The 27884-nt window shown below is 46.5% G+C and overlaps 1 protein-coding gene across 15 annotated transcripts in view; it reads right to left on the minus strand.

The window, feature by feature from the left end:
• Nucleotides 1–27884, minus strand: part of ZBTB38 (zinc finger and BTB domain containing 38) — a 126777-nt gene that overhangs the window by 14409 nt on the left and 84484 nt on the right. For 10 of the 15 annotated variants that reach the window (XM_060197512.1, XM_016191229.2, XM_060197508.1 and 7 more), the window contains one exon: nt 7318–13729. The exons of 1 other annotated variant lie outside the window; for it this stretch is intronic. In XM_060197512.1, coding sequence (XP_060053495.1) covers nt 10133–13729 — 3597 coding nt within the window. In that variant the 3' untranslated portion in view covers nt 7318–10132. Of the gene's footprint in view, nt 1–7317; nt 13730–24793; nt 24903–27884 lie in introns of those variants that run through there. 4 more of the 15 variants (XR_009551524.1, XR_009551521.1, XR_009551525.1 and 1 more) reach the window with 2 other exon arrangements.

Consider the following 27884-nt stretch of genomic DNA (forward strand, 5'->3'; position numbering starts at 1 on the left):
CCCTCCCCTAGGTTTTGACCATCTGTGTGGCCTTGGCATGGCTAAAATAACTTCAAACATTACTCTCTTTGTTTTGGCTATCTGTGTTGGGCTAATATATCTTTTCTGGAGGTCAATCTAATAGTTTTTCTTCTTAACCCATTCTTGGATGGGTCTAACTAAGTACTGCTTTTCTAATATCCAGCAAACTGTCTACCTAAAGAAATCTTCTGCTGTAAAGTAAGCACACATGATGGGGGCTCTCTACTGACTCACCTTAGCATATATGAGAGTTTACTGCATTTACCTATATGAAAGTTTACTAACTTCTACCCATGAACCCTTACATTAGTTAGGTAACTACATAACCTCTATATTCATCATAGATGTCTGTAAGAACACAACCTCTATACCTGTAAGGGAGGCAAGGGGCCTGTGGGTGAGGATAAGCAATAGAGTCTCTTTATAATTAGGTGGGGACCACAGTCTGTCACTCATACTATAAGCCACCCGTAGTTCTGGCTTTTGGTCTGAGTCCGGCTAACAGAGAAGCTGTAGTGGGGACAAATAGCTTTTTTCTCTGAAAGCCTCTGAGTGCAGCAGTTTCTGCTCTTAGGCCATTTTTAGTCTTGTCACACTCACTGTCATAATTGCTGCCACTATGTACTTCCCCTGGGGATCTCTTTTTATTATCCTCAGGTAATATTTGTGCATTTTCAATATAGTCAACAAGTCCTCAAATGGTCAATGTAATTGGAAACAAAAAGGATGAATAGCTTCAGTTTGGTCCAGGACTTCCCGCTTTGCAGTCGGTACAGGCCTGCTCTGTACTTTGTCAGCCAGCAGGCTTGACTTCGCCTCTGCCACCTTGCGGCCATTCTTGACTCCTGTTTGCCTTGCCCCTGGAACTGTGAAGGTAGTGTCAGATCTGTTTTCAAAATCCATCTCATACCTGGGCTAGAAATGATATGGAAGAATAAAGAGCCCAGCCTAAGAAGTGGTCTTGTTGCTTTTCAGATTGTGAGAATCTCTTCTGGGTGAGGAATGTGATTTCTTCAAAAGATAAATTGCAAAGTGTAAATAAGAAGAGGTAAATCTACCATTTAGAAGACACTAGTCTTTATCAGTCAATTAGAGTGGGGGACTTTTAGTTCTGATTCAAGCTGTTAAGAGAAAATTATGACAACTACAATCAGGAATTATAACTGATAGATATGACATTAAGGAATTATTATTTTTTTAATTTAATAGAGCATTGCTCAACTCTGGCTTATGGTAGTTCCAGGGATCTAACCTAAGACCTCAGAGCCTCAGGTATAAAAGTCTTTTGCATAATCACTATGCTATTTCCCTGGCTCAGAAACTATTCATTCTTAAGATGTGACAATGATAAGGCTGTATTAAAGTGAATTTTTAAAGAGATGCATACTGAAATATTTATAGGTGAAATGGCACACCTGGGATCCGTTTCCAAATAACATGAAGAAGGGAAGAAAGTGAGGGCAGGGGGGCCGGGTGGTGGCGCACATGGTTAAGTGCACACAGTACAAAGTGCAATGATCATGCAAGGATCCGGGTTTGAGCCCCTGGATCCCCATCTGTGTGTGTGTGTGTGTGTGGGGTCGCTTCACAAGTGGTGAAGCATGTCGCAGGTGTCTATCTTTCTCTCTCCCTCTCTATCTTCCCCTCTTCTCTCAATTTCTCTCCATCTTATCCAATTAAAACAAAAATGGAAAGGGGTTGGGCGGTGGCGCAGTGGGTTAAGCGCATGTGGCGCAAAGTGCAGGCGCAAGGATCCTGGTTCAAGCCCCTGGCTCCCTGACTCCTGCAGGGGAGTCGCTTCACGGGCGGTGGAGCAGGTCTGCAGGTGTCTGTCTTTCTCTCCCCCTCTCTGTCTTCCCCTCCTCTCTCCATTTCTCTCTGTCCGATCCAACAACGAACGACATCAACAATGGCAATAATAATAACCACAACGAGGCTACAACAACAAGGGCAACAAAAGGGGGGAAAAGTTGGCCTCCAGGAGCGGTGGATTCATGGTGCAGGCACCGAGCCCAGCAATAACCCTGGAGGAAAAAAAAAATGGAAAAAAGTGGTCTCCAGGAGCAGTGGCTTCACAGTGCAGGCACCAAGCCCCAGCAATAACCCAAGAGGAAAAAAAAAAAATGATGGCAAAGAGAAAGCACAATTGGCTTTGAATTGTTAAAATGAGATAATGAATGTAGTGGGATTCATTTTACTATTCTGTCTATTTTTACACAGGTTGGAGATTTTTCTTAAAAAAACATTTAAAACCCTATATCCAGAATGACACATAATTGTCATGACTCTCATCCTTGTCACCTGGGCCAACAGTCTCTCCTGTGACCTCCTTCCCCACACTGGCCCCAGCCTGTGGTCTCTTCATTTCACTGTCTTGACAGAGAGAGACTATAGCAACTATGGCTTAGGAGATGGCTCAGAGGCCAAACTCGGGGACTTAGATCCAACCTCTGGCATCATCTATGCTGGAACTGTGCTCTGGCCTAGGCCTCTCTTTTCCTCTCATGAAAGAAATGAACAAATCTTTAAATAGCAGAGACAGAATCGTTTCTTTTCTGAGTGCTGCAGTGCTCTGAATGCTCATCTCAGACCTTGCAGTCCACCTCTTGATCACTTGTCACTTCTAAGCTTTTTCTTCCATCAACCTTCTGCCATCAGGATGGAAGGAAGCACAGTCTCGTGACAAGGTTCACGAGGCTGTGGGTGCCCTGAGTTTCAAACATGGGGCTTTAGTCTCAATTACTCTTACCAGCTTGTCCCTACTGGGAAGACTGGTTCAGTGCTGGCACACAGCACTGCCTCTCTGCCTGGTTCTGAGTCTCCAGGGACTCAGGGCTTTGTATCATAATCATCTAAGGCCTCCCCAGTCTCTTCTGTTTCTCAAAGACAGGAGCTTCCCCTTATCTCTGCAGCTTCAATATTGACAAAGTGACCCCAGTATTCAAATGGAAGCACATCTTGAATCAATGGATTAAATATTCTATGTAAGCTACAGTTACCATTATATAAGAAGCCTTTTAATCTATGTAAACCAGCATTTCTTGTAACAGGAATAAGATACTTCTATCGTTATATACAGTTAAGATTTTGAAGTCAGTAAAAAAAGTGCTCTTGGAAAACATTCTAAATATGGGGGGGGGGGAAGCAGTGCACTGAGTTAAGCACACATAGTGTGAGGCACAAGGACTGGCATAAGGATCCCAGTTAGATCCCCTGGCTCCCCACCTGCAGGGGAGTCACTTCACATGTGGTGAAGGTCTGCAGGTGTCTTATCTTTCTCTCCCCCTCTGATTTACCCTCCTCTCTCCATTTCTCTGTCCTATCCAACAACAACCACAGCAATGACACCAATAACAAGGGTAACAAAAATGGGAAAAAATGGCCTCCAGGAGCAGTAGATTCATAGTGTAGGCACCGAGTCCCAGAGATAACCCTGGAGGCAGTAAACTAAACTAAACTAAACTAAACTAAACTAAACTAAACTAAACTAAACTAAACTATTGTATTGTTGGAAAAGTCCTGATGTAAATTGGGCTATCGGAAAAGTCATGATGTTTTTCTTTTTTTTTTTTTTATGTGAAAATACGTCTTGAGTTTTCCAACAACCCAATAGTCATTTGATATCTTAGATGCCACTGATGAAATACCTGTAGTCTCATTTTTGTTGTACTCAGTTCCTGCATTAGCTACCACAATTGGGGGGGGGGTTAACTTTTAAGATTTATTATACTTCTTTATAAAGATTTATTCATGGGGGGCTAGGCAGTGACACACCAGGCTAAGAGCACATATTACAGTGTGCAAGGCCCTGTGTTTGCACCCTCACTCCCCACCTGCAGGGGGGAAGCTTCACGAACAGTGAAGCAGTGCTGCAGGTATGTCTCTTCCTCTCTCCTTCTACCTCCCTTCTCAGCTTGTCTCTATTCAATAAATAGATGAATACATCAGCTGTTTTATAAAAAACTATTAATGAAAGAGAGAACTAGCACATCACTCAGAAACATGAGATTCCAGGCATGTGTGAGAATCCAAGGCTTCATGTGTTGTGACAACGCTTCCATGGTGCTTAGGTTTTACTTTACTCAGTTCATATGAGGCAGCAGGTTTCACATCAGAGTGCCTTGAGATTGGCTTGCAAGTTTTGAGCTCTTGGACCACTGGAGTGCTTAGTTGTGTTTTTTCTTCTTTTTTTTGCCTGCACTACGAATCCACTGCTCCTGAAGGCCATTTTCTCCCATTTTTGTTGCCCTTGTTATTATTGTTATTGTTGGATAGGACAGAGAAACTGAGAAAGGGATCAAGAGGGGAAGACAGAGGGGGAGAGAAAGACAGACACTTGCAGACCTGCCTCACCATTTGTGAAGCGACTCCCCCCCCCCCCCCCCCCGCAGGTGGGGAGCACGGGGCTCAAACTGGGATCCTTATGCAGGTCCTTGCACTTTGCGCCATGTGCGCTTAACTCACTATGCTACCGCCCAAGCCCTGTTGGACATTAAGCCAGCCCTCTGCCTCCCCCCCTCACCCCTCCTCCATTGCTGACACTATGGCCTATTTACATAATCAGTGTTTTGCCTGAAAGATTCCCCACCCATTCCTTTGATCTATCTTCTTTCTACCTCGAGACCCACCCTTACATTAATCCCACCAGTTAAAACCCTAGCAACTGTTGCTATGGCAGCTTTCTACCTTCCTGCTCTTTCTTTTCTCTACCCCCTTTCCCAGTCATCTCTGTTCCTGACTCGCCACTTCCGGTTTTACCCTGTAAAGCCCACTTCTGTTCCTGGTTTCACTCTCTTTTCTCTCCTGCATCCCAACCTGGAGAAGAGCTGGTGTGCAGAGCGAGAGGCCATTGCGGTTTGGCGCCATATGGCTTAACCCGCTGTGCTCACATCCAACTCTGGGGCTCCTGCATGAGTAAAGAATTGTATTACCATGATGCCACGAGTTCCTGGTCTCTCTCCTGTGATGCAAGCCTGGCAAAGCCCCTGGAGTGTTTAGTTTTAAAAACTGCACACCGAGCCCACTGGTCTGCTTTGACCGTCCATCACCTTTTTTGAAGAAGCAGGATTAAGGCCACACAGTGGAGGGGGGTGGTGGTGGAAGATGGATGTTCTCTCCAGAAAAAAACAACAGATGAGTAAGATTTTGAAAAGGGCAAGGTGAAGCGTTCTCTGATGGAAGAGTTGGTAAAAAGCAGCTGATGGGGACACAGGGCGTGGAGTCCCTCAGTCAGTAGGTGCTGAGAAAACAGGAAGGTGGGCTGTGTGGGTGAAGAGAATATGAAGATAGGATTGCCAGTTCATGTTCTGTTAGTCTTTCAACAGCCAAATTGTTGTTTTGCTAGTTACCACATAGCAGTCAGCACATTACTGGAGAGGCTGGTGGGGGTGGGTGGGTGGCGGCCTTCATATTACAGAAAAACTGACGCCCCTCAGGAGGCCTGTGAATTTGATTGGGTTCCCTGGGTTGGTGGATGGGCTGTGGGAGCCACTGCATTTCCTCCTATGACCGCTAGGTGCCTGCGGACATCCATATGCATCTGAAGATACCCGGCTAAGGTTAGCAGCACTCAATGATGGCACAGCAGATGGTTTTATAGGGAAAAGGACTGACTTAGAGGATTGTAATTTCATTCCATATATATATATATGTATATGTATATGTATATGTATATGTATATGTATATGTATATGTATATGTATATGTATATGTATATATAGTGCCACCAAGGTTACGGCTGGGACTTCATGTCTGCAAGATTCCACCACTCCTGGCAGACTCATTTTTCTTTCTAGATAGAGGGTGAGAGAATGGGAGAGTTTGTTGGGCTGTATGCCAGCTTCCCCCTGCTTAACTCTGTGGTCTATTTACATAACCTGTTACCTAAGAACCGCCCTGCCTGCAGGGCACTGGTTTAATCTCACTGGTTCTCACTTTCTCTTGGCTCTGCCCCCTCTCCTAGTCACACCCTGATTTCCACCAGTCTCTTTTCGCTCCACCCTCTCTATGTCAAATCCTGTTTCCACCTACTTGGCGAGTATAAATACAGCTGCTCTTCTGATTAAACACACTTGGAATTGCCTTCTAGCTCCGAGAGTCCCAGAGTCTCTCTCCTGCGACGCTAGCTCAGCACAGTTCCTGATCCCTCTCCCACGCAGCAGCCTAGGATGGCTCCAGTTGAGTTCTCTACAACCCAGAGAGCACTTGCTTGGGAAGAAGCACCCTCAGGCTATGCCGGCAACAGTTGATACATGAAACCACTGAGGCACTGCCCCATCCCTCAAGAAGTTTCCCTGATGCAGGTGCTCCCATGTGGTAGCTGGGGGCTTGAACCCACGTCCTCATACATGGTGACGTTATAAGGTCTACAGGATGAGTTGTCTCCTGGCCTCCTCATTCCATATTCTAATGTGAAAGGTGTAGGGGCCAGAAGACAGCTCACCAGGTAGGGTGTGTGCCGTGCACACTCGGCCCAGGTTTAAGCCTTGGTACCACATGGGAGTGCCAGGGCACTGGGGTGGGGGTGGGGAGCTCCAGTGCTGTCTTCCTCCATGGCAACCTCATCCTGGTGATATCGTGCATGTGTGCAACCCCAACTCCACAAAGCAGACGTAGCCAACTCCTAAGAATCGGTATTGCCGGGTAATATGGTAGACTCCAAAATCTAAGAGGAGCCAGACACCTAGAGTGCCAAGGCCTTGGGAAATAAATTAGCAGTGGACTGTGAAGGTGAGTCTAGCACATCTCGCTCTAGAGCTGTCACTATGACCTCTACACTCCAAAGGCTACATTACTTTGTCATGTCTCTCTTCCTCACTTTCCCTTCAGCTTATAATAAAGCCTTCCCTCCCTGGGATATACAGAGGGGACAAAAGCATGGGCTTTGGAGTCAGATGGCCCTGGATGAGAATCCTGGCTCTGGTTCCCTGTTGCACCTCAGTCACTATGAAAACTGCATAATGAAGTCAACTTCTCGGAGCTTTGGGGGAAGAACTGAATAACATGGGCCATGCAAGCAAAAACTTGGCTCTTAGGAAGGGTAACAAGTAGAGCACAGCACCTCCAGTCCTCCCTCATTTGAGATCAGGTCTACCCAAAGCACTACATTGTAAGAGGAATTCTTCCTATTTCCCCCCTATATCCTATTCCACTGGAGTCCCAGGGTCTCAGTAGGCCCCATGGAGTGTAAGCAAGGAACACGAGGAGTGGATGACATGTGAAGCAATGCTGTGATCACAGAGGAGAGCCTGCTTGGCAACACAAGTCACATCAAAACATTTAAAGAGAGACTTAACATAGGAATAAGCTATTTTAATCAAGCAGAACCAAATTTATAGTCATTATTTCTAAAAATAAAATTAGACTTTTCCAACCCTTAATATCTGCATTTAATATTATCTTCTAGCAAAAGTACAGATACTAACACAGCAAGTTACAATATATCTTGTACAGCATACAGCATGTCCACTGTTTACACTTAGTTTAGTTCTAGTTGGTTTTTATGAAATCAATGCATACTTAGACATCACTCCTCATAAAATTTTCACGACTAACAAAAGAATGTGACGTGACTGTCTTCAAAATGGCTCTGCTATAAATTGTATAGAATATACAGAATTACAAAGTCAAGTATTTTTTTTATCAAAATATACACCCCTCCCTGAAACTAACACAAGCTATCAACATTTGAAATGAATAATACAATTATAGAAAATATTTGCAAAATTATTTTTTTCATGTATAAATATTATGCCATATTTACTTTGGTCTAGAATTATCAGCATACAAGTCCACTTGAAAATATCCACATGTAAGGGTTGAGAGACATCACAACATGTAATGATTTTATATTTGGAGTTCCCTCAAATCAAAGCAATTGAAAAACACAGAGATTCTCCTTGAATCATAATCCTTGTTGAGAGAAAACAAATTAGTAGTGCACAGGATTGCTTAATCAATATTCTAATTATTAATCATAAAAAAAGTTCATAAGCCCTTGTGACTATCTCTTTAGTAAAACCCAAATGAATAGTGCAGGTATACAATTATGCAATGTATAAAATAAAGTTGAATTTACTTGCATTTCCCCATTATCGTCTAGTACATAATACTGGATGTGAGAGAAGATGGGCAAAAGATGAAAGCAGATACAATACTGGGGTTACTTGACATCAAAATACTACAGTATAAAAAGGTCAGCTTTGATTGGGTCCTCCTCTGGGTGTGCCAATGCTTTTCTGCCCTGCCAAATCCATAGTAAGTCTTCTTCATGATGACATCATCACACTCGAGGGGTGGGGGGGGAGAGAAAGAGAGAGAGAGAACATGAGTCTTTTGAGCTACTTCTTCATACCAATAACCAAGCAATCCTGGGCAATCTTGGGGCTCCGTCTATCAAACCCCAGGAACATGAGTGAGAGCAGGTCACCCTTCAAGCCAGTTTCAGATTCTGCACATGCTGGGGATCCAAGGGTGAGAATATCTACTCTCTTCTTCCTACTCCAGAAGTTTAAAAAGAATCATGGAATTCCAGCTTCCCAGGAACTTAATCCATGTGGTGGGATAGCTTACAGGGTGGCTGGGGTTTGAGGGAAACGAGGTATTAGCTAGCATAAAAGAACATTAAGAAAACAAGTTTCTTTCTATTTATTTACTTAGCAAGGGGATTGGATGTCTGCGAACACATAGGTTCTGTGAAGGATTTCTCAGTCATAGAAAGAACAGAACCTTATCACATCCTCCACCCACCCCCTAAACAAAGCTACCATTTGAGGCGAGAAAGGCCAGCCCCAGTCATTATTGGGTGCACTTTGGGGGGGGGGGTGTCTTTCTGTTCTCATTTTGTTGTACTCTCAAACACTTGTTCACTGTATATTCCCCAGGCAGCTAATCATCACAGGTTCAGGCTTTTTGTCCCTTTCAAGTCCCTGGGATTTCACCACCATCAGCACACCTTGCCCTAAACCTCCAGGACATTCCTTCAGTGCAAAGGGAGATGCCAGACTTTATTCAAACCCGAGAACCCAGTTAAATTTATTTGGTACACACCTCCACATCCATGGCTGTGTGGTGGGAGTCTGCAGAGTTTCAGAAAAAATGGACCCATCTCCCATTTTCTAAGATGAGGCCGTTGCAAAGTAATACATCATAAAAATAATATAGCTGCAAAGAATACAGCACAGGTGAACTCTGGGAAGGCTTTCCCCTATATATAAGGCATGGCCCCAATAGCTCAGTGCTAACGACTCAGCCACAACTTCAAGAGAATAGTGTTCCATCTAAAAGCATACACATGCTTTTAAGCCAGATCCAGAATGTTTTCTATGGGCCAGTTATGCCAGATTTGCACATCTATTGCTCAGTGTTTTAATCATCTACTGGGATGTGGGCAGTTAAAAGTTAAGAGGGATTTATCTATGTATTTTACAAAGTTTGTGTTGCAGAAAAGTACGGATAGTTCTAAGTCATGTATGAAGGTCCCAGTTAAGGAACTAATTTCACATGTAGATTCAGCTATATTGTTACATATTTCTTATGTGCCCCTTAACCTAAACAATCTGAACAGTGCGGAAGCTGAGTGAGATAGTGACGCCACAGCTCATTTATTTCTTTAACGGATTTATGAAGATGACATTTCCATGATCTCTGATATTTTCTCCAGTGACTCAAGACAGTTCAGTAGCCAGTCCCCATTAGCATTTATTAGGAAGTTTTTAATTAGGATCAGATTAAAGTCCCCCCCCCCACAACTGGCATAGATACCACAGCTAAGAACTTCATACACTTTCACAAGATACTTGGGTATTGGAAGATTCAGCTAGAGGTGTGTGTGTGTGTGTGTGTGTGTGTGTGTGTGTGTGTGTGTGTGTGTGTGTGTGTGTATACACACTCTGAATGAAGTTCATGCTATACCCAAAGTAGATATTAGGATCCTTTTTTTTTTTTCTGGAATTTTCACAAATGAGATTTTCTTTTTACATTTCACTCCTTCATGACTGCTATAAGAACAAAAACTAAACTAAAAACAGGGAAAGCAGCTAACTAAAAACAAAACCCACCAAACCCATCAATTTACAGCAATTTAGTTTTTTGTTTTTTTTGTTATTGCTACTCAAAGAGAGTTTTCAACAATGGCATGGACATGATCCTTTTGGTCATTTTCTTCTGGATCAATGAGAGGCGGGTTCTCCAGGGGGTCTGAGCTGTCCTGGTATGCCTCGCCTTCTATTTTCTCCTGCTGACTTGGGCTTTTGAATAAGTGTTTCTTCTGGTGCATGCCGAGGGCAGCGGCTGTTTTGCAAATTTTAGGGCACTGGAAGCAGGCGTAGCCCTTCCCGTTGTGCTCCCGAATGTGCCTCTGCTCGTGATTCCGTTTGGTGGAGAGGTACAGGAAGCTCTGGAAGCAGAACTGACAGTGGTAGCGCTTCTCACCGGTGTGGATCCTCTCATGGATCTTGAGGGTCTCGTTCAAGGTGAAGGCCTTGTTGCAGTACTGGCAGATGAATTCCTTCACGCCCAGGTGGATGCGCTCGTGCTTCTGCAGGTTCCCTTGCACGGAGAAGCAGCGGCCACAGGTCTTGCACTGGTACGGCTTCTCCCCCGTGTGGCACCGCATGTGCATCTTGAGCGTGGATGGGCTCTGGAACTGCTTGGCGCATAGCTCGCAGGCGTAAGGCCTGGCCGTGATGTGCCGGTGGGGCCTGCTCCCGGGCCCCGAGCCCTTGTCTCCGTCGCAGAGCTCACACTGGAGCTTGGGCATCTCTTTGTTCTCTTCTTCCTCGAACGCCTTCTGCGGAGGCGTCTTCCCCACCGCGCAGTCCAGTTCCGCGGGGAGCCTGCACTTGGGGCCTGGGCTTCTGCTTCCCTGCTCCTTCCTCCAGGTGGCTTTCCTTATTTTCCTCAGCTGTCTGGACTTCTTCTTGGGTTTGTAGTTGTAGTAAGGGCGCCAGGGCTTGTCCGTGGAGTCCTGGTCACTCGTGTCATCGAATATTTCACTCATCTCTACGCACTCGGATTGGCAGAGGTCCAGGGGGCTGTTGCCCTGGGGAGCCTGGTCCTTCTCAGGGGGCAAGGCCTCTTCCTGCATTTGGTACTTGGACCTCCTCCCTCTCTTATAGAAGAGTTTGGATCCCAGGATGTGCCGTTTCACAATGGCTTCATTCCCGATCTTCACGGTTATCTGGCACAGCGGGGCCACGTTGCTGTTGGTGGAGGTGCCGGGCAGAGCGGGCTTAGCGATGTAGGTCTCGATCTTCCCAGCCTCTCTCGGAGTTGTGTTTTTGCTCAGAGATGCTCCGGGGTCGGAAACATACTTGAACTCCTCTGCTGCCTCCCCCCTGGTACAGGGTGGGCTCATTTTCTTTTTCTCCTTTAGGTTTTTGGGTCTGCTGGCAGCTCTCCCCGCTTTCTCTGGCTCTGGCTTGCCTTCGTCTTTGGGGGGCTGGCTGGTGGCTGGGTCTGCAGGGGCTCGGTGGCTGCCGCTGCTCACGGCGCCCATGGTGTTGCTATGCATGATGACGGAGGAGAACTGGCTGCTGTGCACGATCACCGAGGGTGCTGAGCCTCCGTAGCTGATGACGGAGGAGGCCGAGTTCTCGCCGCCTTTGCTGTGACTCACAGACAGCATGGGAGTGCCCTCTGCTACACCTGCAGGGCCCGAGGCATTTCTGCAGGAAGCTGCGGCCACCTCAGCTGAATAAAGGTTACTGCCGAGGTCAGTCTTCAGGGACTCCTCTCTCCACTTGGCGCCCTCTGCCTTCTGTTTCTTGGTGGGCGTGGGCCCATCTGGACACACAGGCGTTTCCAAGGGGATGGCTGGACTGGTGGTCAGAGCATTTCCACCGTCCGGGAAACTCAGGGTCGGTAAGTCCGAGCTGTGTGGGTTCTGAATCATGAAAGTGCCTGGGGCAGGCTCGGCCATCTGGCTGTTTTCTCTAGTGTTTTCGTAGGAGGAATTCCGGTAGCTCTTGTAAGGGGCCCGCTTGCATTTCATCGGCAGTAGCCTATAAAGTTTATAGGGGTACACGCTGGGCTTCAGGCCTCCATTGGCCGTTTTCTTACTGATAGAAAGTCTGTGGTCTATGGCATGGAAAGACTTCTGATGGTTTTTGAGTATATAGTAGGTCATGAAAGTCTCGAGGCAGAATATGCACTGATACCGCCTCTCGCCTGTGTGCCAAATCTCGTGCCTTGTCCTGTACTCCGCCAGCGCAAACACTTTGTTGCAGTAATGGCAAGGATAGGTTCTTCTCCAAGAGTGGACGTTTGCGTGCCTGCGGAGGCTGGATAAAGTCACGTAACTCCGTTTGCACACCACGCAGCTGTAGAGCATCTGCCCATTGACGAATTTCACCATGTGGTCTGTTTCTGGCAGGGCACTTCCGGGGCTGGAAAACTCACCCATCCTGTTTTCAGAGAGCAGAGAGTCCGGGCCTGTGAAGGAGCTTCCATTCTGGCCGATGGTGGGGTAGTTTTCTAAGAAGCGCTGATTGCTGCCTGGGACAGGCACGTGGCTGGCCCGCATACAGATCTGCTCGTGGCGGTCCAGCCGGTTGAGGGTGCTGAACTGCTTGTTGCAGTATTTGCACACAAGGGGCTCCTGGGTGGGCTTATGCAGCTGCATGTGGGCACTGAGCAGCATGCTGCTCTCGAAGGACTTGGAACAACAGCTGCAGTTGTAGATGAGAGGTGGGACCTCGGTAGCCGGTGGCCCTGATGCCTCCGAGGGCTGACTTTCCTCTTCTGGGGAGAAATGGGCCTCTCCGTCATTGCTGAGGGATTCTGAACCGGGAAGAACTGGGGCTGGCTGGGGAGTTCTTTCTGGATTCACCTCTAGGCTGGACACTGGAGGAGGAGGTGGGGTATTTGCCACCGGTGGGTCGGAAACCGGGGGTGGGGTGAGTGCTTTTGGCTTCCGGCACGGTTTTGGTTTGGCTGTGGGAGTCTCGCTGTTGTCTTTGTCCGTTTTTGCGGCTGGGGAGCTGCTCTCGTGTTCACAGGCAGGCTGACTTCTGTAAGCCTCGGCCACGGAAGAAACGGCGTAGGAGTGCTCGGCCAGCGTGCGCACGGGCTCTGCCTCGTGGCAACCGTCTGCCCTCCCGAGACACAGGCTGGAGGTTCTCATGGAGTCAGAGACCTTCTTGAAACTCGCCCTCAAGTCCAGCGGAGAAAACATGCTATTGCTGTTTTCAGTTTCAATGATGGAAAACGCATTTGTGATCCTCGGCCCACTGGTGACGGCGGGCTCTTCGTGCCTTTTTTCATTTTTCTCTTCCTTTACCACTCCCTTTTCTGTGATGCAGAATACATAGGGGCCGGGGGAACTGGAGAAGTTGCGGTCGGTGAGATCTTCCAGGAAGGATATTCCCAGCTTTTTTCCTGCAGCTGCAAGATCCGTGACTGTTTCCTGACGCTTGACGACGACGGTGGAGCTGTAGATATAATTAAGGATTTCTGTAAACACTTCAGCTTTGAGATCGTCCAGCTCTAGGACGTGGCTGGAGATGCAGATTGTGTGGCTCCAAAAGATATTTTTGAAGTAGAGGCTTGAAGCGGCCAGGACATTGCTGTGGGCTTTGAATTTGGTGTCCTCCACAATGATGGTGACATCGCACAGAATGCCCCGGATGCGTTGCTCGTTCAAGATGGAGAGCACGGTGTCACTGTGCAAGTCGTCCTTGAGGTCCCTGGAAAGGGACATGACTGTCATCTGAAACAGGAGGAGAGAAATGGTCAGAGGTCCTGCCAGAAGCAGCTTCTTCTAGGCGATTTTCAGTTCCTTTGGGAAATTTGCTTTTTTGTACACAAATATATATACATATATATGTATTAATATTTATTTTACCATTTGTTGCCCTTGTTGTTTTTTATTGCTGCTGGAGTTACTGTTGTTGTTATTGATGTTGTCGTCATTGTTGGATAGGACAGAGAGAAATGGAGAGAGGAGGGGAAGAGAGGGGGAGAGAAAGACAGACACCTGTAGACCTGCTTCATCGCTTATGAAGCGGCTCCCCTGCAGGTGGGGATCCGGGGGCTCGAACCAGGATCCTGATGCCGATCCTTACGCTTTGCACCACTTGCACTTAACCCACGGCACTATCGCCTGACTCCCACACAAATATATATTTTAACCCATTCAGTTGCAGTCAGCAATTGCAGCTAAACCTCTGACTCTCTGCGGTGGCTTTTCATGTCACTGTAATAACTGCTGCTGTAGGACACCCTCCCAGATGTCTTTCCCCAAATGTGTAGCTATATGTGCACCTGAAAATTTACTGGAGGGGGTTTGCCTCCCAAATATAAAGAGTCAGTCCCTCTCTGATTTACCCTGCAGAACAGCTAACAGTTTCAGCCAGGCTCCCTGCTCTTTGCAGGCCTGGCCCCTGTGGGAGCCCTCACTCAGTCCCTCTCTGATTTACCCTACAGAACAGTCAAAGGGAAGGGACTTTTTTTTTGTTTGTTTTTTAAAGAATTCTGTTAAGATGCCAGAAGCAAACCCAAAGGAAACAAAATACTGAATCAGGAAGGCATGCTTCTGAGATTACAATAAGGAGTCTAGTCAGATTCCTAAAGCAGTATAATTTAAAGGGTCAGCGAGTGGTTCTTAACTCTGGTCTGAGCTGCTTAACTCTGTCCTTCCCGGAGTTCAGCTCTTGCCATTCTCTCTCTCTGTTTTATACCAGGAATCTGGAGTGGCCAGAGCCTGCCAACCAATATTCTAATACAGGCTAGTCAAGAGCAGCAGCCTCCACACTTACTCATAAAAAGAAGTAAATGTTTCATAGCTTCCTAAGTCACAAATGACGGTAACGCCTTTCCCTTACTGCGTGCAATGTAATGACTTGTATTTTATTAGCTTCTATTCTGAGTCTATGCCCAAAGTTTGGCGTCGCGCAAAGATTATAGCGGTTTTGAAACCAAAGAAAGACCCAACACTGGCCGCCAGCTATAGACCAAGTTCTCTCCTCTCCGTGTGTTACAAACTCCTCGAGAGGCTGCTTCTGTCACGTATTTCTCATCTTACAGAGAAATTCCTATCACCCACCCAAGCTGGTTTCCGCCCAGGATAATCTGCCTGCGAACAAGCCCTGGCTCTCTCAACTTACACTGAAAATGGATTCCAGAAGAATTTAAAGATGGGTGCTGTCTTTGTTGATCTCACAGCAGCCTATGACACGGTTTGGCACCGTGGTCTATAGTCAAGATCTCAAGATGCCTGCCTCCATGGGTGGCCAACACTATATCGTTTCTTCTCCAAAACAGAAGATTCCGGGTGCATCTGGGTGACAAGTCTAGCAGATGGAGACTTGTCTCAAGTGGCCTCCCTCAGGGCTCTGTTCTGGCTCCTACGCTATTTAATATTTACATCAATGACCTCCCAGAAACTTCTTCAAGGAAGTTCATCTACGCCGATGGCATCTGCTGTGCAACTCAGGCATCCAAGTTCGACATCCTCGAGGAAACACTCACGAAAGACATGTCTCTGATATCTGATTACTGTAAAAAATGGCGACTAATCCCTAGCACTGAAAAAAACGGTATCATCTGTTTTCCATCTACACCATGCCTCGGCCTCGCGTGAGCTTAATGTGCAGCTTGGCGATACGAGAATCCGGCATGAAGCCCAGCCAGTCTATCTTGGCGTTACTCTCAATCGCACTCTGTCATTTCACGAACATCTCATAAAAACTGCAGCAAAGGTGGGCGCGAGGAATCACATCATTGCAAGACTGGGCAGCTCCTCATGGGGCACGAATGCTTCCACACTATGATCATCATCTCTGGCATTATGCTATTCCACTGCAGAATACTGTGCCCCAGTATGGTTCCGTAGCCCCCATGTCCACTTGGTCGATTCCAAATTATATTCCTCCATGAGGATAATTTCTGGAACCATCCGTTCCACCCCGGTTCCATGGCTGCCAGTCCTTAGCAACATCGCCCCGCCAGATATTTGTCGGGATGCGGCATCATCTAAGTTCATTTCCCACGTCTACGCTCGACCGGACCTGCCAATATACGCGGATATCTTCGCCCACCCTGTCCAACGCTTGACGTCTCGTCACCCAATCTGGTCCCCTACGCCTACACTGAACTTCTCTGTTCCAGTCTCTTGGAAACAGAGTTGGCAGTCAGCTGAGGTAAAGAACAAACACCTCCTCACAGACCCCTGCAAGCGTCAACCCGGCTTTGACCTAGCACGTTATGATTGGGCCCTCCTCAATCGCTATCGAACAGGCCATGGCCGGTGCGCCGCTATGTTCCATCGCTGGGGAGCCAGAGACGACCCGAACTGCCCCTGCGGCTACAGACAGACTATGACCCACATAGTCAACGACTGCCACCTCTCCAGATTCAAAGGAGGTCTCGAAACTTTACATCAGGCTCAACCTGACGCTGTTGACTGGCTACGGAAGAAGGGCAAACGCTAGAAGAAGAAGAAGAAGAAGAAGAAGAAGAAGAAGAAGCTTCTTTTTTAAAATAATTATATTGGTTCGTTAATTTAACTGCTCAACACACCAACAAGATCTTCTTTATAGTTAGGATCAATCTCTTTCCTCTAGTCAGGGAGCGTATTCACCAACCAGTCACCCATCTCTCTAGCCCTCAGCAGTGCTATCCAGAAAGTTGTATCATTAGGTATCTCTTTAAGGGGGCCAGGTGGTAGCACAGTGGGTTAAGTGCATATGGTGCAAATCACAAGGACCAGCTTAAAGATCCCAGTTCAAGTCCCCAGCTCCCCACCTACTGAGGGGTTGCTTCATGGGTGGTGAAGCCGGTCTGCAGGTGTCTTTCCTTACTCGTCTGTCTTCCTCTCCTCTCTTGATTTCTCCCTGTCCTATCCAACAATAATAAAAACAACAAGGCCGACAAAAGGGCAACACAATGAATAAATGGCCAGTGGATTCATAGTGCAGTCACTGAGCCCCTGCAATAACCTTGGAGGCAAAAAAAAAAAAAAAAAAGGTATTTCTTTTACTCCCAGTGGCAGTATCTTCCTACATCCAGAATGAAAATTAGAAGCCTTGTTCACGTCTGTGGGATTCCTTGGTGTCTTCCTAGCAATAGAACATGCCAATGGTTTATTTTTAAGATTTGATTTTGGGGCTGGGCAGGGACCTGGTTGAGTGCACATATTGCTATGCACAAGGACCCTGATTCAAGCCATTGGCCTTTACCTGTAGAAGGGGAAGCTTCATGAGTGATGAAGCTGTGCTGCCAGTGTCTCTCTTTCTTTCTTCCTCTCTATCTCCCCATCCCTCTCAATTTCTTTTTATCCTATAAAGTAAAAAAAAAACACATTGTTTTTAAGATTTTATTTTTATAGGAGACTGGAACACTGCTCAGTTACAGGCAGTACTGGGGCTTGAACTCAGGGCTTCACACATACAAAGCACGTGCTTTCCTAGATGTTAGAGCCTACATACACTATTTATCTCACAGTGTTGATTCAGTTGGAAAGACCAGATGGCCACACAAAGAACCACCTTTTTACCTTTTTTGTCAGGCTATTCTAAGCTGTGCCCATTAAGTTATTCAGTATTCTTTGCACAAGAATCCATTTGATGAATTCTTTTATCTCATTCAAGCCATTGGAAAAAGTGCATTTCTATGAACAAATCCTTTAATTCAGAGGAGAACAATAAACTGCCCATGTCACTCGTCTAATTCTTGAGACAAGGAAGCAGAGAACTAACTCTTCATAGACTGCTGCATCCTGGGCTGCACTGTGCCGGTCATCCCACTTTCTTTGTTTGATGTTGATTCTACTCTGGTTTATCCTGCGTCTAACTACATCACGAATCTTCTCTAGAAGTGGGGAACACATACAGATGGGATTAAATGAAATGGCCTCTTTCTGGGTTCTTCTGTGTCCCCCCCAAGAAGCAAGTGACACCCCCAAGAGACCCTAGGCACCTGCTCTGTGATGAAAGGCTCACAGGTCCCACAGCAATCATATACCTACAGAAGTTTCTTTGGTGTTCCTTGAGGACACTCCCATACCGGGAGTCACCATAGTCCCAATGTTCTCTCCTTATTTCTGTTCTTACCCTGTCTGACTTCTCTGAAGCCCATGCTTTGTTTCAGTTCTCTGAAACAAAGGCTTGGTGGGTCGTCTGGGAACTAGCAAAACATCTGTTCTAGGGTGAAAATAGGTGGCTTCTGTCTGGGCCATCTTCTTTGCTAGTCTCAGCGATTTCTTCCTTCCATCTCAAAACTGCTGCTTCCTCCAAAGCACCCCACTTCCTGATACCTGAATTGCTCACTAGGCTGTACTTCCATTTGGGGGAAAACAGCATTTTATATCCAGTGAGAGTCTCTTGGGTGTCTAATTAAAACCTCCACTCACTTCTGAGGGGTTGTCTAACAGGAGAATCACTCTTATGACTGTTGAGTGAGAGTTAGCCAGACGCAGCTATTAACACTTGCCAAAACTTCAGTCATACATACTCATAGTTAAAATAATACACAAAACAGGAAATACCAGAGGTATCATTAACACATCCTGATGGTTCAGGAAAATCCAATTGTGACATCTTTCAGGGATGATGCATAATGCTGGGTGCTGGAGAAACAAAGCAGAGAAAGGCAAGTCTCTGTTCTAAAGGGTCTGGCGTCTCTGGGAAGGAGACTGTCAACCAATGATGGAAACCCACAATGGTGAGCACCAGACCAAGGATATGCACAGTGTCAGGAATGAGGTGACGACATATTATTTACAAGGATCCTGGAAGGCTTGGTGCTGAGGAGTAAACAAAGCAGGGAGGTGGGAAGGGCATTCTAATCACAAAGTGAGGAGTGTACCCAGGAGCTGTGAAGACAGAAGGAGAGTCAGGGGAAGAGGAGCTATCCTAACTGCGACGGGGAGGAGATGCTGTGTGTGAACTTAGTGTTCACCTGAATCCCTGATGGTTATTTACTGATTATAACACACAGCACCAGGCCCAGTGCTCTGGGAAGAGAAGAGTACACCCCCCCACACACACTTGCACAGATGCTTACTGAACAGCCTTGCTCTGCTTGGAGACAGAGCCCTCTAATCTGGCTCTGCATCAAAATCAGAAAGTTTCTTTACTACGTGGAGCCAGAGGCACTGCCAATGTTTCTAATCAACCAGCTAGAACCAGGACTCGGGGCTTTTACTGCAACTCAGAGCTGCAGGGAGATGAAGATCCTGCCACCAAACATTTATAACTGGGGAAATGTGGTCAGAAAATCCTTCAGAACAAAGCCACCTGGTAAAAATATATAAGACGGGGGGGGGGGGGGAGTGTAGAGTGTTGTGGGGGTGGGCATGCAGCAGAAGGAAGAGACTCCAAATAGTCCTGAGAAGGAAATGACATTTACTAATCTTTTTCCTTTATGTGATGCCAGGCCCAGGGCCAGGGCCTCACTCAAGCGTAGTACCACAGCTGAGTGGCCTTCCAGGTCTTTTTTTTTTTTTTTCATTTATTTTAGACAGATCCGGGAGGTGGCAAAGTGGATAAAGCATTGGATTCTCAACCATTTATTTTAGACAGAGAGGCAGATGAAAAAATCAGGAAAGATACCACAGCACCACCCCACCATCCCTGGGGGTCCCCCAGTGCCATACACAGTACTCCCATATGTTGCTGGGGCTGGAGCCCAGGGCTTCATGCATGGTAAGGTGAGCTATCCCCTGCCCCAGCACTTACCCACGTTGGTGGGTGGAATTGAGCTCTGCTGATCTAGACAAAGGGAGGGAAGAGACTTTTTAAAAATTTTTTTAAAATATTTATTTTATTTATTCCCTTTGTTGCCCTTGTTGTTTTTTAATTGTTGTAGCTATTATTGTTGTTGTCGTTGTTGGATAGGACAGAGAGAAATGGAGAGAGGAGGGGAAGACAGAGAGGGGGAGAGAAAGACAGACACCTGCAGACCTGCTTCACCGCCTGTGAAGCGACTCCCCTGCAGGTGGGGAACCGGGGCTCGAACCTGGATCCTTATGCCGGTCCTTGTGCTTTGCGCCACCTGTGCTTAATCTGCTGCGCTACAGCCCGACTCCTGGGGAAGAGACTTTTTAATTAGAAGAGAGGCAAAGAGTCAGGGTTTTATGCCCTAGAGAAGGTCAGTATCAAGTGGTCCACTTAGCAATCTGAAACAAGGACTCCAAATCTGTAAACGGACATTGGAGGGGCAGTGAAAGTTAAGACGAAGCAAAGACTTTTTTTAAAAAAAATTATTTAAAATTTTATTTTTTAATTTAATTTAATTAATTTATTTCTTTGCCTCCAGGGTTATTGCTGGGGCTCAGTGCCTACACCATGAATCCATTGCTCCTGGAGGTTATTTTTTTCCCCTTTTGTTGCCCTGGTTGTTTTATCGTTCTTGTGGTTATTATTATTGTTGTTATTGATGTCATTGTTGTTGGATAGGACAGAGAGAAATGGAGAGAGGAGGGGAAGACAGAGAGGAGAAGAGAAAGACAGACACCTGTAGACCTGCTTCACTGCTTGTGAAGTGACTCCCCTGCAGGTAGGGAGCCAGGGGCTTGAAGTGGGATCTTTACATTGGTCCTTGCACTTCGTGCCATGTATTTTCATTATTGGATAGAGATAAAGAGAAATGGAAAGGAGAGGGGGAGACAGAGAAGGAAAGAAACAAGAGAAACACCTGCAGTGCTGCTTGACTATTTGTGAAGCTTCCCCCCTGCAAGTAAGGACCCGGGGCTTGAACCTGGGTCCTTGAGCACTGTAATGTGAGGCTTAACCAGGTGCGCCACAGCTTGGCCCCCAAAAGAAAGTCATTAAGACTCAAGCATCTACCTCACTGACGGTACCCTTGGCCTAAACCACCTAATTAGGGGCATAAACAACCTCCAGATTATAGCTATCTCCACATTATAGACTTCAGTAGGTGTCACTATATGAAAAGTCACATTGGACATGTCCAAGGAACAACACAGAAATGAGTTCAGGGGCAGAGAGCAGTCAATACCTCAGTGTCAAAGCACAGGACCTACACTCCTGGGTATCAGGGGCCCTAAACACTGCTGCTGCTATACGCCAGATCTGAGCTGTGCTCTGGACTTTCTCTTACATAAAACAAATCATTTTGGGGGGCTGGGCGGTAGCTCAGCAGGTTAAGTACATATGGTGCAAAGTTCAAGGACTGGCATAAGGATCCCGGTTCGAACCCTCAGACCCCCACCTGCAGGGGGGGTCACTTCACAAGTGGTGAAGCAGGTCTGTAGGTGTCTCTCTTTCTCTCCCCCTCTGTCTTCCCCTTCTCTCTGTCCTATCCCAAAACAATGACGACAGGGATAACAACAATAACAGTAACAACAACGATAAGCAACAAGAGCGACAAAAGGGAAAAAATGGCCTCTAGGAGCAGTGGATTCATACTGCAGGCACTGAGCCCCAGATAATCCCGGAGGCAAATAAATAAATAAAACAAATCATTTTGAACAAGTTTAGAAATGAACGCCAAGCCTGCAGGTTAGAGGGGACCAGCTCTCAGCCGAAGAGCAACTCTGCTTCATTGGGTATTGTTCCATGAAATCAGACTGAACAGAAAAATAAATGCACCGGGGACTAGGCAGTGGCACACCATACCCAGCTGAGCACACATGCTTCCAGGTACAAGGACCCAGGCTCAAGTCCTTGCTCCTCACGTGCAGGAGATATGCGTCATGAGTGATGAAGCAGGTTTGCAGGTGTCTGTCTCTCTCCCTCTCTTTATCTCCCTCTCATCTCTTAATTTCTGTTTGTCCCAGCAAATAAAAATAGGAAGAGAAAAAAACAGGAGCGGTGGATTCATAGTGCTGGCACCTAACCCCAGTGATAACCCTGGTAGCAATTAAAAAAAATAATCAATATACGTTTTCCTGAAAAAAAAAATGAGATTGGGCTTTCCAGGGTCTGCCAAGAAAGATTGATCTGAATTGCATCTGTAACTTATTTATACCCCTCACCTCCACCCCTACTCGTGGCCTGGGCACTCACCACTCAGAGAGGATCTCCTCAGGGGGACCAGTAGGCCCTGGTGGCCATATCAGTGTGTGCTACTGCTGATTTCACCAGACACACACTCTCCTATGATATCCACAAGATTAAAAAGAAGATTCAGACATGTGTGTGTGTTTTTGTGTAAGCCTGTGCATGTGTATATGTGCATTTGCAATCACTCTCACCCCAAACAGTATTCTTGGATTAAAAAAAAAGATACTAGATGGTCTGGGAGGTGGCACAGTAGATAAAGCACTGGATTCTCAAGCATGAGGTCCTGAGTTCAGTCCCTGGCAGCACATGTACCAGAGTGATATCTAGTTCTTTCTCTTTCTCTCTCTCCTCCTTTCTCATGAATAAATAAATCAATTCTTTAAAAAATATAATAGTGACTGCCCGCATTCTATTTCTTTATATGGAGTGACATAAAAGCAGAAAACTTAGAAGTGCCTGCCTACCAATGGAGAGACGGCAGGAAAAAAAGCAAAACACAAAACACAATGAAAAGGAGGTAAGATTTCATTTACATTTAACTTTCACAATTGTTTTTCTAAAAGGCACGCTTCATGCTTCACTTGTCAGTAGCACTAGTGATATGGAACAGACAAGCATGAAAAAAGGCTAATGCAAATGTAACATGGCTGGAGCGTGGCTCATTTGGTACAGTGCGTGAGTCACCATGGTGAGGACTGGGGTTTGAACCCCTGGCATTTTGTAAATGACAGCAGTGGAAGTGCCATGAATGGTGGAATAGGTCTGTAATGTCTGTCTGTCTGTCTGTCTATCTATCTATCCAACCCCCCTCTTCCACAACCACCATCATCCCTGCTTTTAGCTAAAACTAAAAGAAAAAAAAAAGTCTGCTGGGAGAAGTGGGATTGCATATGCATGAGGCCCTGGCATTAAAAAAAAAAACATGTTACAGATGTGAAATTTTGATGAGCCAGTATTAAAAAAATAATAAAGTACTTTTGAACTGGTCATGATTAGTTCTCTGAGTCTGTACTCTAGTCACAGCAACTTGTAACACAGGCCTTCTAAACATGAAAATGCACATTATGTTCCTATCCACAGGTCTGTAAAAATACATGACTATATGAGTCACACACACACACACACACACACACACACACACACACACACACACACACACTCCTTTACATAAAGAACCAATGTGAATTCATTTTATAAAGACAAAAATAGGGCAAATGAGGGGCTGGGTCGTGGTGCATCTTTAAGAATGCACATGCCACAACGTGCATGGACCAGGGTTTAACCAGAGGGAACGCTTCATGAGCAGTGAAACAGTGCTGCGGGTCTGTCTGTCTGCCCGTCTCTCTCTTTCTCTCTATCTCCCCCTTTCCTTCATGGTTTCTCTTGTTTCTATCCAATAAATAAATGACACTTAAAAAAAAAGATTTTGGGAGTCGGGCGGTAGCGCAGTGGGTTAAGTGCACGTGGCGCAAAGCACAAGGACCGGCATAGGGATCCTGATTCGAGCCCCCCAGCTCCCCACTTGCAGGGGAGTCGCTTCACAAGCGGGGAAGCAGGTCTGCAGGTGTCTGTCTTTCTCTCCCCCCTCTGTTTTCCCCTCCTCTCTCCATTTCTCTCTGTTGTATCCAACACGACGACATCAATAACAACAACAATAAAACAACAAGGGCAACAAAAGGGAATACACAAAATGTTTTTAAAAAAATATTTCATAAATTGTGAGAATGTACGCTCACAGATGTAAACGACTTTATTTTTTTTTTAATTCTGAATTTTCAAATAGGACTCCTGAGAGAAAAGCGGTGGCAAATAACCGTGCCACAGCTGTTGCAAGGCCAATGCTGGCACTGGCTTCGGTTCTCCCCTTCTGTCATAAAAGCAGAAGTCTTCTCTGGACATCTTCCAGTTTGTGAGAGACAGGAGGTACTAGTGTGAATGTCTCCTCAAGGCTTATTGGCGGGGTGTGAAGTTTTGAGAAGCAGGGGATGGGGGCAGTCTAACTTTTCAAGTTAGAAGTGGCTACTATCTCTTGACTTGGGTATGGTTGAGAAGAAAAAAAAAAAGGATAGGCCAACAGTACACACTTTCCACAGTGTGAGAAGGGTGAGAAGTGCTCTCCCAGGCTCACAGAGCTGTTGCCTGTGCTCTGCACATAGCCCTCTCAGCGGACGTCCCCACCTTCCAAGTCTCCAAGGTCAACTTGGTTACAGGTTTCTCTCCATCTGTGTGACTCAGGCCCCTCTCTAGTCCACCCGACTCTCAATACTGCACTGGGTCCCTCCTTTAGGGGATGGAACAGGAAACTCATTCTCTGATATGATCTGACTAGCTGATTCTGGCAGGTAGGTCTGCCTCCCCCAGTGAGCCGGTGCGACTTTACTGAAACATACACGCGTCAGGAAACTTACTCTGACTCTCAGGATCAGAAACGAAATCTTGAAGAGTTTCTTCTAGTTCTCAACCAACATACCTATCTTGCAGGGTTTTCTAGGGCTCCTTAAGAAAGCGGGTGCTATTTTTTTATTAATAAATCTTTTAAGATGTGGTAGATGGAGAGTGAAGTAACCCCACCTAGTCTACAAACTCAAAACCCCTTTGCTGGAGGCTACTCTCCAGCGTCTAATTGAAACCCCTCTCCCTAGACCCTCTGCTGGCCCGTGGCACCAATGGCACTCAGGTCCTCACGCAAAACACAGCTGAAATGACAGAGCAACTTGTTCCTCTCTTCACTGCATGTCTCTTCCTATAAAAAGCAGCTTCGAAACGAAAGGCAACTAAAAAAAGAACACGTTGGATTAGAAACTAACCTGAAGTGGTGCGAGAGTCAAACACACAGTCCATTCTGGGCCCAAAATGAACTGGAATCTAGCGTGTGGGCCTGCTGGTGCAGGATCAAGAGTGCTAAAGGATCCTACGTTAGTGGTCAGGCTCTGCCATCTCTCTCTCTCTCTCTCTCTCACACACACACACACACACACACACACACACACACACTCACGCCTTAGCAGCGTGAGTGTTTTTTTTTTTTTTTGAGAGTCATGTTGGGTGGCTACGTCAGACGTCATGTGATGGGGAGTTAGAAACACATGCATCAGATCTTGAAAACAGATTACAAAACACAAGCCCTTTATAGCGTTCAGCTGCATCTAGGAAAAAGCAACTCCTCTCCATTTGCCTTCTGAACGCAGCCCCAAAGGGGCAGACTGGAGCTGTGTTTACCAGACTGCCTGCTTCACAAGGCATCAGGTTCAAGGAGGCTTATGTAGTGGGGGGTGGGTCAAAGTCATGCCCCCCCCCCAACCCCTGCTCCAGCTGAAGTTCAGGTTGTTCAGAAGGCTACCATGAGGAAGTTGGTAGAGTGCATTCAACAGAGAAGGAGGTTGGCTCAAACGACCTCACCGGAATCTGTTCTTTTGAAAAGGTAAACACTCAGTTTCCAGGCTTGTAGTTGCGTGCAAATAGATGGTGAGAACGCCCACTAGCAGATTCGCGAATGATGCAAGGTGCCCAGTTAAATACTTCAGCTTGCTTGTTTGGAAAGATTAAAGGGGTGGAGGGGGTGGGGGTGGAGGTGCTGAATTTCTTCTCCCCCCCCCCCCCTTTGAAGTGTAACAGTGTTTTAGAGTAGCCAGCATGTCCTGGGTTCAGCTCAGGATCAAGCTTGCCCGGACACCTGCTTGCTTAGGAAACCTGGCAGACAGGCTGAGAGCGGCTAGCTGGACGCCCTCGAGTGCCGAGTCTGTTTCTTGTCTCCGCTGAATGCCACAACCCTTGGCGTCCCTGGTATAGAAGGGAATTCTCATCTGAGGACCAAAATGTGACGGAGACGGAGGTTGGGGTAGGGTGGGGTAGCACTATTCCCTGGAACTTTGTTTCGAAGGGGGAGCTGGTTTCAAAAGCCAAATCCCATTTTCTTGTCAATCAATTGGCCCTGTTCCCTGGCTGAAGGCCACCTCTAGGGGAGAGAGGAGTGAAGCGGCACTCGGTATATCCTGGCTCCGGAACAACAATGAACCTCCCGCTCTTGGCAAGGACAGACCACTGGGAGAGTGACCGAGCACTGAGTACTACTCGGATGCTAGGCTACCTAAATCTAACACCCTGCAGCACCCTCACTCCCCCTCTGCCCACCCCCACCCCCAGAACTTCCAGGCATGCTGTGCAGGGTGCAGTGCAAAGGGTGTTATAAGGCTGGGCTGGATAAGACAAGCCAGGGCCATCCCCTGCCCCCAAAGTTGTGACAGCTCAAACAAGTTTAAACACTGTAGCCCTGTGCTGAAACAATGGAAAATCGCTCACTGTTACTGTTTTGGCTCAAAGGAAGGGAAAGAATATCCTTCCAGTGGACTTTGTTCTGTTCAGGACAAGTCAACAGGCTCCAAAATGGAGTTGCTGATGGTAAGTTCCACCTCATCAGCCTTAACGCCAATTAGGGTTGTCCCATACATAGTCTTGAATGAATCCATAAAAAAAAAAAAATCTGGTAATCAGCTCTAATTAGGTACCAGTGACCTGGGTCCTTTACAAAGAGACCTCACAGGCCCCACTCTGCCTTGGTCCTGCCCGACTACTTATGACGTCCCATGTCATTAACATCAATCTGGGCTCCTTCCCACCTGCTTGATGAACTCTCATTCATGAACCATGTAAGAAGCCAAGAATATTTTTGTAAGATACACTCAAATCGCCTATTCTTTAGCAGTTTAAACTCCTTGACTGATCTGCTAACAAACTTAAAAGTAGCAAACGAACAAACACTGAAATTCAGAGTGTTTACTTATGCATACAGTGTAAGGCCAAGGACCTGGGTGTTTTTTTTCTTCTTTCTTTCTTTCTTTCTTTCCTTCCTTCCTTCCTTCCTTCCTCCCTCCCTCCCTCCCTCGCTCCCTCCTTTCTTTCTTTCTTTCTTTCTTTCTTTCTTTCTTTCTTTCTTTCTTTCTTTCTTTCTTTCTGTGCTGTCCTCCCTCCAAACACTCCCTGATGCCTCCTTTCTCTCTAGCCACTTCCTGGTTCTTCCCCTGACTCTCTCACCAGCCTCCCCTCACGAGCAGTCAATCTGGAGACACTGGACTGAGCAAAGCCAGGCTTATGGCCTATTCTGGGTCACAGAACTGGGGGCACTGACCTGAGACAGGCTCCAAAGATACATGGCAGGCCTGTCTCCACCAGGGAACCAGCAGTGAGACGGATAGAAGAGGAATCGGAATGTGAGTCGGAATGCAGCTTCTCAGCAGAGCTGCCCATCAGACTCAGTGATAGAGCCTCAGAAAGAATGTCCACTGACACTGGATGGAATGTGGGGAGGCTTCTGGTTTTTTGTTTTTTTTTTTTTTTTGCTTCCAGGGACTCAGTGCCTGCACTGTGGCCATTTTTTTTTCTTTGATAGGACAGAGATAAACTGAGAGAGGAGGGGAAAATAGAGAGGGGGAGAGAGAGAGAGAGAGAGAGAGAGAGAGAGAAAGACAGACACCTGCAGACCTGCTTCACCACTTGTGAGGTGACCCCCTGCAGGTGGGGAGCTGGGGGCTCGAACCAAGATCCTTGTGCAGGGCCTTAGGTTTCATACTAGGTGCAATTCACCTGCTGGGCCACCACCTGGCCCCCTTGTTTCATTTTTTAAGAGGTTTATTAATTTATTTATTAATGAGAAAGGAGGATAAAAGCAAGCAAGAGAGAGAGAGAACAAGAGGCAGGGAGGGAGGGAGGGAGGAGAGAAGGAAAGAAAGAAGGAAGGGAAAGAACCAGAGACCACTCTGGTAACCGTGATGCCAGGGATCAAATTCAAGACCTTCTGCCCCAAGTCCAATGCTTTATCTACTCTGTCACCTCCCAGGCCACACCTTCTGATTTATTATTATACAACCAGTGCAAGACTCACCTCTGGCCACTGGTGATGCC

The sequence above is a fragment of the Erinaceus europaeus genome, chromosome 9 (genome assembly GCF_950295315.1).
Source record: "Erinaceus europaeus chromosome 9, mEriEur2.1, whole genome shotgun sequence".
Classification (NCBI taxonomy): domain Eukaryota; kingdom Metazoa; phylum Chordata; class Mammalia; order Eulipotyphla; family Erinaceidae; genus Erinaceus; species Erinaceus europaeus.